The following is a 20,457-nucleotide window of genomic DNA, read 5'->3' as shown; positions in this document are numbered from 1 at the left end:
GAATAATGCCCCAAGTTCACAGACTGATCACTGGAAACCAAAAGTATACCTGTCTCCTCTTTAGAAGGCTGTATAAATTCTCAGCCAGAGCATACAATTTTTTTAATGAATATTAGTTTCATTCTGAAAAATGGGATATGCGTCATTTAAATTCTTCTGATGTCTTTCCAATATCTCTTCAAACTCCTGCCCAAAGACCACCAGAGACACTTACAACTAACTGGACTATGGTATTTTCCCCCACAGACAAATGACAGTCGTAACTTTTTAAAGCATTACATTCAATGCATATTTTCTTTCTTTTTTTCTTTTTTTGAGATAGAGTCTCACTCTGCTGTCCAGGCTGGAGTGCAATGGCAGGATCTCAGCTCACTGCAACCTCCGCCTCCTGGGTTCAAGCAATTCTCCTGCCTCAGCCCCACGAGTAGCTGGGATTACAAACATGCACCACCACACCCAACGAATTTCTTTGTATTTTAAGTAGAGACAGGGTTTTACCATGTTGGCCAGGCTGGTCTCAAACTCCTGACCTCAGGTGATCCACCCACCTCGACCTCCCAAAGTGCTAAGACTACAGGCGTGAGCTCCTGGCCTCAATGCATATTTTCATACCCATGCTCAATGCTGTGGACAGAGAGACCCTAGAAATAAGAGGTATAAAAATTACCCATCTCAGGTGACAAAAGTTTCATTTACCCTCTTCTAGAGTCTCACAGTTCACACTTTATTTCAAAAGTCACTTATTTAGTAACACACACTGCTAATACAGCAATAAAACCAACACTGGCTGCCACAGCTCTCTGGGATAACCGTGAGCCAAAATTCCTGGAGCAGAAATCCCACCTGGCATAATATGTAGCTCACGGCTTCTCCTCTATCCTTTGCTGTCACCCTCTCATATCTTTCAGACTCATCTTTTCCCCCTTTATCCTCTAGATATTTAGCTCAAACTCCTCTTTCACTTCTTGGTGCTACCAGCTTCCCCGCTTCCTCTCCACACCACCTCCCATCTTCTCACTCTCCTTTTACACTTTTCTCCTTCCTGCCTCCCCTGTACCTCATTCCCATCATACTTCAAACTGCTCTTGTCCCTCTGCCTGTTTCGTTTTGTTTTGTTTTTTGTTTCTTGAGAAGGAGTCTCATTCCATCACCCAGGCTGAAGTACAGTGGCACAATCTTGGCTCACTGCAACCTCCACCTACTGGGTTTAAGCGATTCTCCTGCCTCAGCCTCCCAACTAGCTAGGATTACAAGCATGCACCATCATGCCCAGCTAATTTTTGTATTTTTAGTAGAGACGGGGTTTCACCATGTTGGCCAGGCTGGTCTCGAACCCCTGACCTCAGGTGATCTGCCTGCCTCAGCCTCCCAAAGTACTAGGATTATAGGCATGAGCCACCATGCCCAGCCCTTTTGCCCATTTCTAATGCTGATTGTTTCTATTGCTGGGCACTAGTTAGTCCCCAGCCCTCTTCCCTCTAGCTCCTGCCCTTCCTTTCCCATGACCCCTTTTTCTAGCTTACTCTGTTTTTCACTCCCATCCTCCACACCCTCACCTTGGTCCAACTGCCTTCTCCAAAAGTACATGCAGTTTACAGAGCGTGTATTTGTTGGCTGGATAAAGGTGCCAGCCAATGTACTGGAAAAAGCAATAAACCAGGGACCCAAAAGCTGGATGTCAGAACCATCTCAAACAACTCCTTGCACCTTCCTGGAGGGCTGGAGGAAGGAGAGTGGCAAGTGGGCTTCTGCTGTGCTTTGCAGCTAGCTATTGATGGACAATCAGGTTCTACTTAAGAGATGAATAAACAGATTAATTTAGATACTCCCTAATAAGGTAAGAATCTGGGCCAGGAGCTGTAGCTCACACCTGCTATCCCAGCACTTTGGGAGGCAGAGGTGGGAGAACCACTTGAGCCCAGGAGTTCGATACCAACATGAGCAACATGGCAAAACCCCATCTCTAAAAGAAATACAAAAAAATAGCCAGAGGTAGTGGCACTCACTTGTAGTCCCAGCTACTCGGGAGGCTGAGCTGGAAGGATGACTTGAGCCTGAGAGGTCGAGGCAGCAGCGAGCCATGATTATGCCACTGCACTACAGCCTGGGTGACAGTACGAGACTCTCAAAAAAAGAATCTACCCTTGGGTCACCATGTATCCTTTCACAGTCTAGGCCTATCTGGCAGCTAATGAGAACTTTTAAGCTATTAACAGCTTTCCACAACACACCACAAGACAATCATTGCTCTGGAGCAGGCTTTATTTCAGGGAAGGGAGGTAGCAATGTCTACAGTGAGAGGATCCCCTCCAGTTAAAGTGCCTTCCAGAAGGAGCTGTGCTGTTGACCTTAGGATGTTTAATCAGTTGAACCTTCTCGCAGCACCACAGGCAAAAGATTCGGAACTTCTCAAGGAACAAAAGCTGTGAATTTAAAATGAAAGAAGCATGGGGGACAGGGAGGCTCTTCACCTGCAATATCTACCAGGCCCACACATTGTTCTGCCGCCTCTCCTACAGAGCATCTTGATCACTGTGGCCTTTGTCCTCCTACCACAATGAGCGGCTCCGTGGAGAGCCAGGCCCCTGACCTCGTGTGCCCTCTTTCTGAGCCCCATGAACACCATGAGTCCACGGTCCTGGCTGCTGGATGCAAACAAGACCGGATGTACAGGAATGTCAGCCGTAAATTCAGAGACAGGATTAACCTCAAAACAAGAAGTTATTTTTGGGCCATACTATCCTGTTAGTTAAATGACAGGCCAGATTCTAACTAATTTCTACTAGTGTTTTGTCAAGGTCAACACCAGTGGCTACACAGGGGCAAAGTAAATTATTAACCCTCCTTCTCACTGGGCCTGAATCAGCCAGAGTTCACCACCTGTCAGCCACGTTTTCTCTCCAGTTCAGCAGCAGGAGAGGCATGGTACACAGCACAGGCATCTGCTTCTGGCCTGAAGGGTCACTAAGACAGCTACAGGAAGTGGCAATGAGTTGAACCTGCAAGGGAAACAGTTCACAATGGGACGGGGAGAAGGAAGCACCGCACACAGGGTAGGAGCCTGGCATCCTGGTGTCTCCTAAATCCCGAAACCAAGCAGCAAAGGAGCCATGGAGGGCTTCTTCTCACAAAAAGTCATAGGCTTAGAGTCATGAAACGCCTTGACCAGGCAGAAAGAGGTCCCTGTAAATCAGAGAGCATGGGGGTCCAAAGAACATACCTTTCCTTTGGACTTGGCATATGCTGGACTCAAGTTCAGGGTCATAGTTATAAACCAAATTGGCTTAAAATACTGCCCCAGATGGACTCTATCAGACAACCCCACTGCCCATTTTCCAAAGTTTACTAATGCCTTGGTTCTTGCTCCAAATACACGACAAACCCAGTGTTTTCCAACGAAGTTTGCCAGCATCTAAGTCTTCGTTGCACTGTCATCCAGCAAACAGTTTGCAGAGTAGACGTCTTTGGGCTCTTGGACAATTCAGGGATGGAAAAAAGAAGATTTTAACATCCTCCTGCACCACGTCTAACTGAATGCTTTCAGATCTATCTCTAATGCCACCTTCTCTGGACTCTGTCATTTATTTGCTTGACTTCTTTGTCTCCAGCCTTATTCCAAAAAGTCTTTGAAGCACATCCAGCCTTTTATTTCTAACTGTAAGTGGACTCAGTGTTTCCCTAAACCCAGAGACTGCCAGTATTTCTTCCCACTGGACCACACACTTGAGAAACACGTGCAGAAATTTAACAAATAAAACAAAAAGAAAGAAAAAGAAGGGAAGTGGTAAAAGGAGAAATATGTGTGCTTGGCCATATTCTCTCCTTCATCTGTAAGTTCCCCAAGGATAAGGCCCATCCATGACTTTGGAATTTCCTGAGGAATGGAACAAGCCTCTCCCAGTCCCCAACTCCTACTCACTGCTGACAAAACAGCATTACTTTATTCATTACTGTGAAAACTGCTGCAGTCACCCTGTGGAACAAACACCTTGCCCTTTATTTTGTCTTTCATGAAACTAAACTAATAACGCTGGCTCAAACAAGTTCTGTTCCCTAGTGATGACTCGGACAGAGGAATTTTTCCATTGCATCTAACTTGGACTTGTTCTGGCCCACATTTCCGGAATTCTAATGTGTGGTCACCGTGAACACATGACTTACTCTGTAGCTAAAACTCACTAAACCACATCTAATCACTTCAGAGGCCACCTACTACTCTGATGGTTTCTACTGAATCCATCTGCCACCAACTATTTGCCTAAATCCATTTATAGCAGTCCAGTACCTCAAGTAAATAAGCACTCAAGAATATTTGTTGAATTAATAAATACATGAATGCAAACAAAACTATTAGCTGTCTAATGTAAAACTATAAAAGGCACAAAAATGAATAAGGAAAATGGTTACCCCTAAAGAGGTGTTCAAGTCTCAGAGGAGAACAAGACATACTTTGGTTCAAGAAGTTCCCTGCATCTAGAATGTCCTTACCCATCCATAATTCACCTTGCTAATTCCCACTGCCCCCAAGACTCACCCAAGCCTCACTCCCTCTTAGGAACCTGCCCTGGCCTGCCTACTTCTGCTTTCCGTGCCATATGCCAGCTTCTCATGCCCCATGCCAAACTGGCTGTCAGCTTTCTTGTCTTTCTCTGGCACTAGGCTAGGGGAAGAGTTCAGAGCAGAGGCCACCTTGTCCATCTCTGCACCCCAGATTTCGCATGATGCTTGATGTGTTGAATAAACAAACAAAAACTACAGGCAAAGCAAAACACAATAAATGCCACCCGAGAGACAAAAGACCCTGGGGATTTCAAAGAGAAAGAACAGCAGCTGCTGGGTGGACCCAAGAAGGAAATGTCATCTGACCTGAGCTGTGAAGGATGGCAGGATTTTAAATGGCAGAGACCAAAACTTGGGGGCTGGTGAAGGATGTTGGGGACAGACAGGCTAATACAAGCTGGGGAAAAGGAGAAAGAAAGCAGGGAGACCACTAGGGCACATGCAGAGAATCCAGTGGGAGAGCACAGGACAGCAGGTCAGAAAAGACAGTCCGAGGCTGGAATGCGTACAGCCCTGGGAGGATTATTTTCCCCACTGCAAGAAGAAGATTCTTTGGCATCAGACATGTGGTGTGTCAAAAGTATTCAGTCACTCCATCTATTGCTCATTAACTAGGCTTGGGGTTGCACAGCAGTCATTTATGTAAAAAGAAAAGAAAAGGAAACACACACACACACACACACATCACACTTGTATATACATAGATCCCAGTTTCTCAGAGTGACATGATTGACATTTTGGGTCAGATATGTCTCTGTTGTGGGGACTGTCCTTTCTTGCAGGTCAGGACTGCAAAGCAAAGGCCCAGAGCTGGCTAATATGGAGTAACAGGGCACACTCTTCTGTGGAGGTGAGAGGCAATCCTTTAGTGTGGCTGGCACCAAGCTCACCAGGGACAACAGTGAGGGCCAGGGTTGCAAAGGCAGGTGGGAGCCAGGTGGTGGAGTGCAGGCCTTGGAGACCAGGCAGGACTCTGTAACTGAAGCGAAGCCACCAGGGACTTGTGAGGGAGGGGTTGAGTTATGGGGTGGCCAACCTGCGGCAGGGAGTGTGGTCAGAAGGGAACAACCCAGTTGGGGAAATAGGGAGATGGCTGCAGGGCAGCAACTGTGAGAAAGGAGGTCAGAGGATGGAACTGAGCTGCTGTGGATGCGGAAGCCACAGACCGGGGTAGCAGATAGAAGGTGAAGGTCAAGGTCAAGGCAGAGGCAGGGGCCCCCAGTGACAAAAAATTAAAAATACTTCACTAAACTTAGGGCTTCTTCTTGACCTGCCTTAGGAGAGGTGCAGATCAATACTCTTATTTCACTGTACATGGAATAAATTCAAAAGATATAAAAGGTTTATACACTGTTTTTTGAAAGTTTTCCTCTTACCCCATCCCCCTACATATCCCCAAAAGTAACCACTATTGACTAGTTATCTCCCTCTTGAAATAGTCCATATGTGCACAAGCACATGTGCATATATAGCAATATATTATGCATGTTTTTTATAACACAAATAGTATCCCTTTACAAGAGAGGAAATAAAAACAGAGAAAGACTAGGAGAATTCTATGAAGTCAATGACAAAGCTGGATTTAAAACCCTGACCTGTCCTTAAACTATGCGGGTGTCCTTTATTTACCTCTATACATTCTGATTCATTCATACAGCAAATACAGGGCATTCTGCAAAGTACTGATGATACGAAGGACAAGACATCCCTCCTTCAAGATGAGGAGCATGACATATCACCTAAGAGATATAGTCCAGCGTAACAAGACTAAACCAAGGGCACGGCAGGATGCTGTGGGTTCTGCTAGAGTCAGTGGCTATCAAAAAATGCAGCTTCAAAGAGATGGTTTTGTCAAAATGTTGTCTCAGTTGTTTATTCCCACATAACAAATTGTCCTAAAACTTAGCAGCCTAGTGACAAACATTACCTCACAAAGTTTCTGAGGGTAAGGAATCAAGCAGTGACTCAAAGACTGGGCACGGTGGCTCACACCTGTAATCCCAGAACTTTGGGAGACCAAGGCGAGTGAATCACCTGAGGTCAAGAGTTCGAGACCAGCCTGGCCAATATGGTGAAACCCTGTCTCTACTAAAAATACAAAAATTAGCCAGGCATGGTGGAGCACACCTGTAGTCCCAGCTACGCAGGAGGCTGAGGCAGGAGAATCACTTGAACCCGGGAGGGAGAGGGTGCAAGTGAGCCAAGATCACACCACTGCACTCCAGCCTGGGTGGTAGAGTGAGACTCTGTCTCAAAAAAAAAAAAAAAAAAAAAAAAGAAGTGACTCAATCAGGCGGTTCTGGCTCAGGGTTTCTGATGAGGCTGCAGTCAAGATGTTAGTCAAGGTTATAGTCATCTGAAGGCTTGACTGGGACTAGAGGATCTGCTTCCAAGATGGTGCACTCACATGGCTGTTGACAGGTGGCCTCAGTCCTTTGCCACATGGGGTTTTTCGCAGGCTGCTTAAGTGCACTTACAACATGGCAGCTGGCTTCCTCCATAGCAAGAGATCCATGAGAAAGCAAGGAGGAAGTCACATGTCTTTTATGATCAAGCAATGGAAGTCACACTCCATCATTTCCTTAATATCCTATTAGTTACACAGATCAGAACTTTTCAACATGGGAAGGGACTACAATGGAGCAAGAGGACCAGAAGGCTCAGGTCACTGGGGGCCAACTGGCTACTGTAAATGCCTTATGCACTCTGATTAACTTTGCCACTATAGGTATTCCTGTTTCCATACTGGTTCTTGTCTAATGAATTTAGAGTTTATGACATACTCCATTTTCCGCTTAAAGTGATCAAATAATAATGCCAAATTTTTCCACCAAGTAAAAATCTACTTAATGATCTTGGCAAGTCTTTAGAAAAATATCCATCAGGCAGAATTTAGAGGGTCAGAGACAGTATAACATAGATTGAATAAGATTTCCAATAATAAAATTAAAGCTTTTTTCCTTTAGATGTTAAGGATTCAACTGTTTGCAATATTACGGTGGCTATGACTGTCCCAGACTATTTATAATAGCCCCATTCACTGCACCACCCAATTCTTGTGGCTTGACCATATCCACATCTGGAAATGCATCTGGTGTAGGGCCATCAGTGAGTAGCCATAGCTCCTTTGTTACTCAAACTTCCGGACTCTGGGAAGTGTCCATGGATAGCTCAGAGATTTCAGAACATCCACTCCACATGGGGAGATAGGCAAGCACCCCACTACGTTACTTTCTCTGCTTCTGTAAGTGTTTAAAGGTATTCCCAGCACTGACCCATTATAAAAGCCTTATCAGGCAAGAAACAAATAAAAACTTTCCTCCTACAAACCTTCTCCGTCAGCATACCAAACTTCTCCCTTCAGCTATAAGCCCAATCAACTCTCATCCACTTGCCCAAAGACACATGTTATAAATTCAGCAGACTGGCACTTAGCAAGGAGCAAAAACTCATAAGGAAAATGGGGCCCTACATAATCCTGTTCCCATCCCTTTCTCCACAGGAGTCAGGAGAGACAGGGACAGGTAATAATCACTTTAAAAAATCGAATGAAATTGTGGAAGAGACCTCAAAGATCCCATGCCTCCATCCTAAGTGTCAGCATGAACGAACCATCCCAGGGCCTCCCATCTCACTGGTCAAGCCCAGAGTAGGCACTTTTCCATGGAAGTAATCTGCCTGTGTCAAACATTCACGTTCCCCCACAAAAACACATACACACACACCTGCTTATCTGCCTGTCTCTCTCTCTAAAAATATGTCCTTCAGATTCTCCATACAGGCTGCATGAGCTGTTCCCTATCTGCTTCTACTTCCTCTCATACCAGACTTTCAACCACCCTTCACAGCCCAGCCTCACTTGCCATGGTTTAACAGCTTGAACAAACCACACTCCCTTCTGCCGCAAGCCCCTTGCACATGCTATTTCCTCTGCTTGGACCAGTCTCTGGATTTTTTAAAATCTAGTTAATTCCCATTCATCCTTCAGATTTCCATCATCATTTTCCTCAAGGAAACTTTTTCTCCCTCCCTGAACTTCAAAGCATTTATCACATCTGAATTACACATGTATATATTTTTTTCTTTTTTCTGAGATGGGGGTCTTGCTATGTTACCCAGCTGGACTCAAACTCCTGGGCGCAAGTGATCTTCCTGCCTCAAGCACCCTGGTAGCTAGGACTACGGGGTGCACAACCACACCCAGAAAATCACACATTTATCCAAGTGATTATGTGAATAACGTCCTTCTCACCCCTTTTGTCCATGTTATTCCTACAACCCAGCACAGTGCCTGACATAAATAAAATGCTCCTTAGATATTTGCTTAATTAATGACCATAAATGAACTACTTATTGAATGGATATTCCAAAAACTGTATCAACAATCCATTCCCAACAGTTAGACATTGACACTGACTACTCAACATGAAATCTGAGTGGTTTGAGCCTATTCTCCTCGTCACTGTTCATCACAGGTGGGAAACAGGCAAGGGCCCTCCTCACTCCATCAGTGAGCAGGAGGCCTGCAGAAGGCTAGGCATAGGCAGCCTGACCACGCGACCAAGCTCCTCAGCTGTGCTTCCAGCGCATTACCTCCTTCTCTACCCAACTAAGTTTTGTCACTTTCTCCACACGCTGCCTGTGAATTTGCTGTGATTTTGAGTCATCGAGGTGCCCTGGGTATCAGCCCTACCTTCTGCTCCTTATTGGAACTGCTAGAAAACGCCAGCCTGCTTAAACATGTTCATGAGGCATCAAGGTAGGGTCATTAAAAATTACCCAATGTCCTACCTCTCCACGTGAGGGATCCTCCTAATGGAATTCTCCATCAGTTCTTCCTGCACTGTGAGGCTAAAGCCAAAATCCTCTCTACAGAATAGCAGCTGCTAAATCTACTTGCCAAAAGCCCTAATGGTAGACCTGGAAAGAGAAGCCCTTTATTCTGTCATCCTAGCCAGGAAAGGTAGAGGCTCTCCTCATAAATAGTTATGAGCTCCTACCCTCTGGATATCCGAACTGTAACTGGAAACTGATTTACTGAATAAGTGAAATATATTTTAACTCACCAGCCAAATCAATATTTTTTCTTTGTCTTCCTAGCAATTCTAATTGTTAACTCTGAGTTTCACTAAAAGGAGCTGGGTACAAAGTCAGCAAGTTCGAGGTATACCAACGTCCCAAAGCTCTTGGAGAGGTTCTTCGAAGAGGAAGGTTCTTTTTCTTTCTAATTCTTAAGTATTTGGTACATAAAAGGCACTTAGGGTGTCAACTCACAGAACTGACATGCTATTTCTCACCTGAATTTTGCCACCTAAAGCAATAAATCTGTCCAGATCTACTCTGCACATACCTCAACCACAGCACCCATAACTTTGTCATTTTATGTGCACATCTTTCTACCCACAAGACCACATAAGATCCTCAAAGCTAGAGACCACAGCTTGCTTGCTTTTATATTCTTGGTGACTAGCACCATGCTGGCACAGAAAACACACTCAGGCATTTGATGGCAGATGAATCCGCATATCTAAAGATAAACCAGCATATCTTTGTCTTCTACAACCTAACCCACGGCAAGTGACCCTAGGCAGCTCAAGTAAAACACCAGCAGTGACTTGCAGAGACGCTCTATTTACCCCTCACGGAGGCCCCCTAAGAGATTTGTCATCGCCCAGCCCCCCAGAGTTGTGTCGTGACAGCCATTGACTCTCAGGACATGGGAGGCACCTGGGATCACAGCCACAGAATGGGGCACTGGGCCTGTGATGGGTTCAAAAGGAACATCCCAGGACACCACTCTAGACCTCTTATTTATATAATTTTTAATAATACAAGATGCAGAAGAGTTACACAACTATTAAAAGAGCTATTTCTGGGGCAGGCAAAAAAAAAGAGAGAGAGAAAAAAAATAAAAGAGATCTTTTTTTAGCCTTGAATCTTACCCATGTCACTTTTGCCTATGGAAAGTTCCATGTCACTCTAGGCAGGCTTGAGTCTGTGGAAAAGAGATATTTTCCTTTTCCTGGGCACCTGATTGCAAACCCCACCACTTCTCCAGCTCTCAGTAGCTATCATTCAGGGTAAGTTGATTATTTGAAGTTAAAATGCAGAAGAAATGAGGAATTTTTGCTGTTTCCCTGGCTAACCTGGCTCCCTTAGAGAAGATAGAAATGAGATTTTACACTGAATTAGCCATGTTTTAAGGGAAACAATTCCACTGATCCTGAGATTAGCACTGGTTTTACCATTTGACCCTCTGCTGACCTTATGCTTTGGAAGAACCTTTGGAAGAACCTGTTCAGAGATTGGCAGGAAAGAGGGAAGGGACAAAACTAGAAATGACGTGGGAACATGGTACCAAAACATATTTCTGTAAGACTCAGTAACATTTCCAAATTGCTGGGTAAAATACACACATACAGCCAAAATTGGAGGGTGGTGGTGAAGGGGGAGAAAAGTTTCAACATTATTGAATTTGAATAAAATTCTTCCAAGGGTTAGAGAATATAAAATACGGGCAGAAAGAATTTACAGTATGAGGAACAGACAAGACAAAAGTACAGAAACTCAGCATGGACATGTATAATGCAAAAATAGCCTCCTTTTAGAAACTCCCCCAATAGACTGTTAACTAAGTCAAATGAACTGCCCTTCCCCTTGCTTTCCTGTCACTGGATGTGGCTGCTTCTCTTCAGGTCTCTGTGTCTGCGTCTTCTCTTCCTCCTCAGGCCCTCGGCCCCCTTCCCTTCTTTCTCTCTCTATCACTCGCTCACACTCCCTCCAACCACTCCCAGATGGATAGGGCAGCCCTGCTCCTCACTCAGTGTTCACACAGAGGGCCCCTGGGACCTCAAGATGAACTCATTAGCCTTTCCATTCCCAGTACAGCCCCCTTCCAGGCACTCAGAGATGATGCCTGCTCAGGTCAGCTGTCTCTCTTCTTCCTCCTCACCCCAATCCATGCTCCCAGCGGGGTCTCCACAGTCAGCCCCTACTTCCTGTTCATTCCTCCTCACTCTCTACTTCTAACCATTCCAGCGGCAGCCTCAGGTCACACCACTACCAAGTAATGTCCACATTAGGTCCCTGTATTAGTCCGTTTTCACACTGCTGATAAAGACATACCCAAGACTGGGCAATTTACAAAAGAAAGGGGTTTAATTGGACTTACAGTTCCATGTGGCTGGGGAAGCCTCACAATCATGGTGGAAGGCAAGGAGGAGCAAGTCCCGTCTTACATGGATGGCAGCAGGCAAAGAGAGAATGAGGAAGACGCAAAAGCGGAAATCCCTGATAAAACCATCAAATTTCATGGGACTTATTCACTACCATGAGAACAGTATGCGGGAAATCACCCCCATGATTCAGTTATCTCCCACCAGTCCCTCCCACAACATGTGGGAATTATGAGAGTACAATTCAAGACGAGATTTGGGTGGGGACGTAGCCAAACCATATCGGTCCCTAATAAAAGAAACATCATTGCTCCCTCACTGACTACCAACTAAAAATAGTCTCCATAATCTCACCCCACCCCACTTTCCTATTTTAACTTTTTGTTTATTCTTTAACACACACACACACACACACACAACCTTTTTACCAAAGAAAACTTCAAGTCTGGGTGCAGTGGGTCACATCTATAACCCCAACATTTTGGGAGGCTGACGTGAGCGGATGGCCTGAGCTCAGGAGTTGAAGACCAGCCTGAGCAACGTGGTAAAACCCTGTCTTTACATAAACTAGCCAGGTGTGGTGGCATGCAACTATAGTCCTAGTTTCTTGGGAGGCTGAGGTGGGAGGATGGCTTGAACCCAGGAGGCAGAGGTTGAAGTGAGCTGAGATCGTGCCATTGCACTCCAGCCTGGGTGACAGAGCCAGACTCTGTCTCAAAAAAAAAAAAAAGAAAGAAAAAAAGGAAGAAAAAACTTCGAACATTTGCAACAAGTAGAGGGGATAGGTAATTAACTCTCACCTACCCATTACCCAGCTTTAACACACATCAATGCACGGCTGATCTTGTTTCATCCATACCCCACTGACTTCCCCCAACAAAGTGGATTATTTTAAAGCAAATTTCAGACAGCCTATAAAAACCTCGGTATGTTTCTTTAAAAGTCAGAGACTTGGCCGGCCATGGTGGCTCATGCCTGTAATCCCAGCACTTCGCAAGGCCGAGGCGGGTGAATTACCTGAGGTCAGGAGTTCTAGACTAGCCTGGCCAACATGGTGAAACCCCATCTCTACTAAAAATGTAAAAATCAGCGGGGTGTGGTGGCAGGTGCCTGTAATCCCAGCTGCTCAGGAGGCTGAGGCACAAGAATCATTTGAACCCAGGAGGCAGAGGTTGCAGTGAGCCAAGATCACACCACTGCACTCCAGCCTGGGCAACAAGAGTCAGACTCCACCTCAAAAAAAAAAAAAAAAAAAAATACAGAGACTCTTAAAAACAATAGGACTACTATCACCCCTTAAAAATTGTTTAGTTTCTTAATATCATTAATATAGAGTGTTAAAATGTTCCCAATGATTTTAGATACTTTTGTTTTTTATAGTCAGTTTGTTTCAGTTGGGATCCAAGCACGGTCCACACATTGGATCTCGGCACCCGTCCCTTAAGTCTCTGAATCTGTAGCCACCTTAACTTCGCTTTCTCCACAAAGCCCAGCCCAGACGTCTCACTTTCCCACCTACAACGTATTGCTCATGCTGTACTCAGTACCCAAAATGTCCTCAGCCCGCATGCCCAAACATCACTCAAAATTCAACTCAAATACTGTCCCCTCCATAAAATCTTTCATGATTGCCACCAGTCCTCCTCCTAAGCACAGCCATGGGGTCTCCTATAGGGTTCCTATATGATTTTATCTCCACTTCACCTGGGTCATTTACTCTTGTCTATGATCAGCTTGAGAGTTACATATCTCCCCTTCAATCTCCTGCAAGGGTAAATTCCACCTGATTTATATGTATAGTCCTCACAAACTTAGCACGATGCCCTGTACTTGGCAGTTGCTCAGTAAATCAACTTGTTTAAGTGCTGTATTTAAAAATAATGCAAACGGAGAAATGAAGGATGGCAAGAGTATCTCACATGTCTTCATCCTCCCTCCTCTTCTCCCTCATCCATTCCCTTGGGAGATATTTGTTGCATAAGTGATGTATGTTGGGCACTCTGAAAGTGCCTAATGGCCCAAAAGTCGTATTATCCGGCACAAAATAAAAGTGGCTTTTTTACCAGCATCAAAATACTTGCAACTCTTAGATGCAAAATTACTCCTTCCAAGATTAACATTAACATCATGATATTACTCCTAACAAACAAGATTTGTTTATTTTCATGAGAAGTAATTTGAATTTATAAATTAAAAGCCAAAACAGTCTAATGGTTGGTCTTGAGATTGTTGATGACTCTAAAGACATCTCCCTTTTTGTCTATTCATTCATCTAACCCACAAACATTTACTAAACATCTATTAAGTACCAAGCACAATGGTGTTACCAAGTAGAAAATGATGACAGTACCTAGTAGGCAGGGAAGATAAAACCCAGAACAAAATTGCCAACAATACCAGGTCTCTAGAAACTGTAAGGTCCAAAAGGCAACGAGGGAAGTTCCTGGAGGAGCTGGAATTTGAGCTGAGCCTACTTTCTGAGAAACTTCAAGAAACTATACTGTCTGTACTTCTCTTTTGCGTAAGAGTTGCAGATAGGAAGGGTTAGGTTTGGAAAAAAGAACCCAACAGCTGTGAACAAGGTTCATTTTACTCCCAGATGGCAGTCATTCACATCCCTATTGAGCGCCCATTTCCTCTAAAGGGTTCCAGCCATGGCCACAAACCCAAGGAAGAAGAAGACATTTCCTTTTTAAAACTAAAAAAAGTGTAAAATGACCAGAAACAGAGAAAAAAAGCATGTTATGAAATAAGTTGCTTAAGTGCTTACTCCTTTAAAAGAATATTTGGTAGATATAATCTCCTTTCTAACAGACTACGAAGATCCATTTCTCTTTAAGAAGAGAATTTAAATAGTGCACATTATAACCCAAACCACCACTGCCCTGCCAGTGAGATGCAATTCATTCTGCTGGGTGAGGAAACCCCACATAACCTAGGCATTCATGAATTCCGTCCACTGAGCAATCTGCTCTTTAAAAGATGTGGCTGATGGGTCTACAAAATACACTATTACAGAGTTATCTGTTGGGAATACCTGTACAACATTCTAAATATAATTTGACATTTTTCACCAAATGTTCTAGTAATGTAAAACCTTTAGTGCTCAAGCTAGGATAAAGTGCTTGTTATTTTACAATGATAAAACAGCACTTTAGGGGGTTTTGACACTGGGGCAGTGGCAAGAATAAGAAAAACTGATGACAGAAGGTTGGGCTGCTTCATAAGACCTATTGAAGAAATAAACTTTTTAATGCAATAAAATTTCTTAAAGAAATGTCCTTTTTTTTTCGGAGGTTGAGGCTGACGGATCACCTGAGGTCAGTGGTTCGAGACCAGCTTGGCCAACATGGTGAAACCCCGTCTCTACTAAAAATACAAAAATTAGTCAGGTGTGGTGGTGCATGCCTGTAACCCCAGCTACTAGGGAAGCTGTGGCAGGAGAATCACTTGAACCCAGGAGGTGGAGGTTGCAATGAGACGAGATCATTCCACTTCACTCCAGCCTGGGCGACAGAGTGAGACTCCATCTTAAAAAAAAAAAAAAAAAAAAAAAGTCAGTTTTTAGCCACAGTGGTGGGTGGGTTCTCCCCGTGGGGCAGGAAAAATCTAAGTGTAAGAGCACATATTTAAGAAACGTTATTTACCAGATTTAAAAATTATATTTAATTCACTCTCCTCCAAATATTTAATAATCTTAAGATTCTATTCTATAATACCAAGACATAAATAATATAACCAAAAACAGCATCCATCTACTAAATTGACACATTTGTCCCCCATAAAATATGACGCTATCACATTTGTTAAGCAGCCACCTTCAGAAGCAAAAAGTTTAAGAAACTGCAAGGAAGCCGGGCACAATGGCTCACATCTGTAATCCCAACACTTTGGAAGGCCGAGGTAGGCAGATCACTTGAGGCCAGGAGTTCGAGACCAGCCTGGTCAACACGGCGAAAGCCCATCTCTACTAAAAATGCAAAAAAATTAGCCAGGCGTGGTGGCACATGCCTGTAATCCCAGCTACTTGGGAGGCTGAGGCAGGAGAACTGCTTGAACCTGGGAGGTGTAGGTTGCAGTGAGCCAAGACCACGCCATTGCACTCTAACCAGGGTGACAGAGCAAGACTCCATTTCAAAAAAAAAAAAGAAGGAAAGAGAAAGAAAGAAAGAAGGAAAGAAAGAAAGAAAGAAAGAAAGAAAGAAAGAAAGAAAGAAAGAAAGAAAGAAAGAAAGAAAAGAAAGAAACTGCAGAGAAATTCAAAAGCAAGGCACAGAAATTCACAGAATAATACTAGAGTTCCCGAAAAGACCTCCCACATCACCACTGAAAAAATTCAACAGGAACTACATGGCAGGGACTGAAAACCCAGTCAGAAAGAAAATTTGTCCTAAACTAACTTTCACTTGCCAGACACTGCACAGATGTGACTATGTCCCAGGCACCATGTTGAGCTCAAGAGGCTAAGAGCACAGGCTCTTGACTTGCATATGGGGTGTATTGGTCTATGCTATTTTATTTCATTTATTTATTTATTTATTTTGTAATTTGAAGTTATGCTTAAAAGTTGGGAGAGCTCACAGAAATATCCAGGTATCTGGCTTCTTGAAAAAAATGAAAGATCTAGCAACATGGGCCCAGCATTCCCTCATTAGCAACTCTAAGCTGGAGCAGAGAAGCCACTGACCGCTCCAGCAAAGGACATGCCCTCCAGCCAGCTTGTCACAGTCCCCACCATACCCTCCTATCATCCCAATAACAGACTCAGTGCTTTACTCATTTATGTTCCCTGTCTGGCCCCAGAGGTACTAGAGTTTGTCACTCCCTCTCAGGAAAAAAAAAAAGGGACAAAAGTGCCCCCTATGCCTAAGAAGTGCAGAGTCTAATGGAGGAGGCAGACAAGATGAGAAATTATAATAGGGTATGATACAAACTACAGTAGAAGAATGGCCAGGGTTCCGCAGAAACCCTAAGGAAGGTGAAGGAAGGTGCAACTAACTCCACCAAAGGGAGTATAGGTATCTAGGGCATGTTCACAAAAGAGAGGACATTTGGGGAGTCTTGCAGGAACACAACAGCCTGGTCAGATGTCAACGTAGGAGCAAGTCACTCTACACGTATGAAGAGGTGACAGGTCTGAAAGATACAGAGTTTTCTGGAGATGGGTTAGGCAGAGAAGGGACTTCTTCCCTACCATGCTAACAATTTTCAGCTTAAATCCGGGGCAATGGGGAGTCAAGCAAGTTACTTAAGCAGAGGCTGACACGATCAGGTTTGGTTTTTTAAGGAAAGATGCTGGCAGCAGTATAGAAAACAACCTGGAACAAAGAGCCCTTGCTGGCCCACACCCCAGTGGGTACTAAGGCGAACCCCTTTGTGTTAGCTTCCCAGTGCTTGGAAACTGTCCATTCTCTGCCAATGATACACGTCTTGACTACTTCGCCTGTTTTGTTTTTACAGACTGATACGGGTCAATGTAGTTATCGCTCTTGAAATGGCATAGTGAAAATACTATGAGTTAATATATAATGCAGACATTTGAACAGGTCAAAACGCAGTAACATAAGTCTCTACTGATGATCTTGATTCCATACAACAAAGATATCCTTTCACCTACCATGTGTCCTTTCCTCACTTACATATCTCTGGCAGTAGAGAACTTGGAAGCTTCCAATAAATAGCCCCCACCCCATTTGAGGAACAAGTTTGATTTTCCTTATACTTAAATCACTACAAACATATCCCCCAACACTATTCTCAACTACCTTAAAGGAGCCACCCAGAATACACCACATTAATTCGAGTTTTGAGGCAACATTTAAGGGTGATAAAGATATGGGTCCAAAGGAGAAACATTTTACTCAGTAACCTATTGGCATGTACCTGATGAAGAAATAGCACATAAAGATCGATCACAAGGATACTAGGTTGTTGCACAGAAATGAAATGAGATGCAAATAACAGGCATGCCCCCTAAAAGCAATAAAAATTAAATCGGTTTCGCTTTTCTCCCTCAAATTCAGTCAAATCTAAAAAAATAATAAGATAGGGAAATCAACAAGAGGCTTTTAAAAACGGTCTCAAAGTTGTAATAACCCCAAACAGACTATTTCCCAGACTTTTTATTGTTATAACAAACAAACCCATCTTTCATTTCTTGTCATTTGCAATTACTGTGCCATAATTGAAAATCAGTGAATCACCATAGGGCTTAGGGGAGAGAGGGGCCTACTAGCTCTGAGCTGTCACTGTAATCATCACAGAATAAAAAATATCAAGAGTTCTTTCTTCATCATTTTTAACCTATATACTGCAGAGTCTCTGAAAATTTTATAGTCTGTAATTCCCCTCTTTCCCTAAAGATGGCATGACATTTCAAACCATTTTCCCCTTCAAAATATTGTTTTTCTCTTCTTCAACAGCCAGTATGACGTCTGCCCCAAAAGATTTCAGCATAATTTTGAATCTATTTGTAGGAGCCAAGAATTCAATTAAAAGAAAAATTATCTTGGAAGGGTTTGGGCAATTCAGCCAATTAACCCTCTTGTAACTGTGCTGAGAAAAGAACCTGAATTGTCTAACAAAAGGCTACACAAAATCAAAAGGAAAAGACTAGGGTGGGGGGTGAAGGATTCCAGGAATCTGGGTCCTGTCTGCACTTCTGCCCATTAACATGGTCACACAATGCCCTCGGCCTCTGACCGTTAGGAATGCCTGGGAGGGTACATCCCTCCACTCAGCAAAGGGCTGCAGAACCTCAAGTGTTCATCTGCAGCCTCTTCATCTCCCCATCTGCAATAGGATTTAACCAATGTCCCTACCAACGTTTCAGTTTATAGACTTTAAAAGGTCAATAGCAGGACCATTGAGCTTATTCTTTGTTAATAAGCTCTGTGTCCATGATTTGATGAATTGAGACTCACTCTCTAATTAAAAGGAAGGAAGGGAATTTGCAGTGGTGTGGGAGAGAGGGTCTTACGCTTTCATCTGTTCGCAAGCCAGATTCTCCTGCCCCATCCCTCACCTTGGTTGCTTCTTCCACACTCTCCCTCAGGGCCTGCAGCTCAGCATCATATTGCTCCTTCAGCTTGTCCATCTCCTGATCATGGCTGGAAACCTCTTCTTTCAGGGCTCCCTTCAGGGCAGTGAGTTCACGCTCTCGCTTTCTCAAGAGATCTTCTTGCTCCTCTTTGGCAATCAGCAGATCCTGAAGATCCTGTTTTGCCTGTAAGAGCTCCTAGAGAGAGGAAACACGAAGGGAGGAGGTGACAATGAAACATCTTGTTAAGAGGCCCTGTATCTCCCCTCCAGTTCGGTCCTCATGTGCACAGCCATCTCACCTGGCCTTGCCACTCTCTCCTTCCTCATCCCGCACACCTGTTTAGACCATTTCTTCCTCTCACCCTGCATTTCTCAGAGGCCATCATTCCCTTGGATTCCTCTGTCTCTGTTTCTTGGAGATTTGATTGAATTTGAGGGAGAAAGGGGAAACTAATGTAAATTTCACTGCTTTGGGGAACACGTCTGTATTTTCCATCTCGTTTCACTTCTGTGCAGTGATCTGTTGCCCTTGCTCTTGCCCTGTGTGTGCTGTTGCTTCCTGGGGGACATGCCAGCTTGCCTACCTTGCTTCATATCCCCTGGGACCCTGAGTGTGGTCAAACCCTTCATCCACATTCCTCGTACTCAGGACAACTTTGCTTGTTTTTCTTCTATCTCATTTGCCCATCTGAGCAGAGCATAATATTCATATTTTCCCCTTCTTAACTGCCAAGTATTAATGAGGAAGGTCACAAAGCTGGGGCAACAGGCTCCACTATAAATCACATTACCTGAGCCCAGTGTGTCCTGCCAAAGGCTTGGCATTCCTTTCCTTCCAGCATCTTTGTCCCTGACCACCTCAGTTTTCCAGCTCAGGACTCGCCCTCACAGACACTTTTGCTCTTCCCTCAGCTAGAGAGATGTGGGCATCTTGGCTCCCTCTCCACCTCAACCCCTCTCTGCACTCCAGGTCTTCTTCCACCCAGTCCCTCTACAGAGAACGCAATGTCCCCTGCCAGCCTGCTCCCAGTCTTCACTCCATCAGTTATTGACATGGTTTGGCTCTTCGTCCTCACCCAAATCTCATCTTGAGTTATAATTCCCATAATCTCCACGTGTCAAGGGAGGGACACTGTGGGAGATGATTGGATCATCTGGATAGTTTTCCCCATGTTGTTCTTGTGATCGTGAGTTCTCATGAGATATGATGGTTTTATAAGGGGCTTTCCCCCCTTCGCTCACTCTCTCTCCTGTTGCCTTGTGAAGAAGGTGCCTGCTTCCCCTTCTGCCATGATTGTAAGTTTCCTGAGGCCTCCCCAGCCATGCAGAACTGTGAGTCAATTAAACCTCCTTTGTTTATAAATTACCCAGTCTCAGGTAGTATCTTTATAGCAGTGTGAGAATGGACTAATACAGTTGTCTTTTGTTTCTGCCATTTTGTTCCTATCCATATTCTTGACTCTTGGCTACCTGCCAAATTTCACCACCAAAATGTCTGAAAGCATAATTTCTGTTCACTGCCTCCACTTCACAACTGCCCATTCACTCCTTAATCTCTTGCTGTATGATTTTTGTCCCTACTCTACCAAGACAGTCCCCTCCGAGATCATTGTGACCTTTAATCATATCCGATGGCCTTTTCCCAGTTGTCAATTTTCTTTACCCCTCTTTCATCCTCCCT

At 44.1% G+C, this 20,457-nt stretch overlaps 1 protein-coding gene across 10 annotated transcripts in view; it reads right to left on the bottom strand.

The window, feature by feature from the left end:
• Window positions 1–20,457, bottom strand: part of CGNL1 (cingulin like 1) — a 178,023-nt gene that overhangs the window by 69,831 nt on the left and 87,735 nt on the right. For all 10 annotated transcript variants that reach the window (XM_063652656.1, XM_054451099.2, XM_063652661.1 and 7 more), the window contains one exon: window positions 18,760–18,972. In XM_063652656.1, coding sequence (XP_063508726.1) covers window positions 18,760–18,972 — 213 coding nt within the window. The remainder of the gene's footprint in view (window positions 1–18,759; window positions 18,973–20,457) is intronic.

The sequence above is a fragment of the Pongo pygmaeus genome, chromosome 16, assembly GCF_028885625.2.
Source record: "Pongo pygmaeus isolate AG05252 chromosome 16, NHGRI_mPonPyg2-v2.0_pri, whole genome shotgun sequence".
NCBI classification, from domain to species: Eukaryota; Metazoa; Chordata; class Mammalia; order Primates; family Hominidae; genus Pongo; species Pongo pygmaeus.
This window is presented reverse-complemented; position numbering and strand designations above follow the sequence as displayed.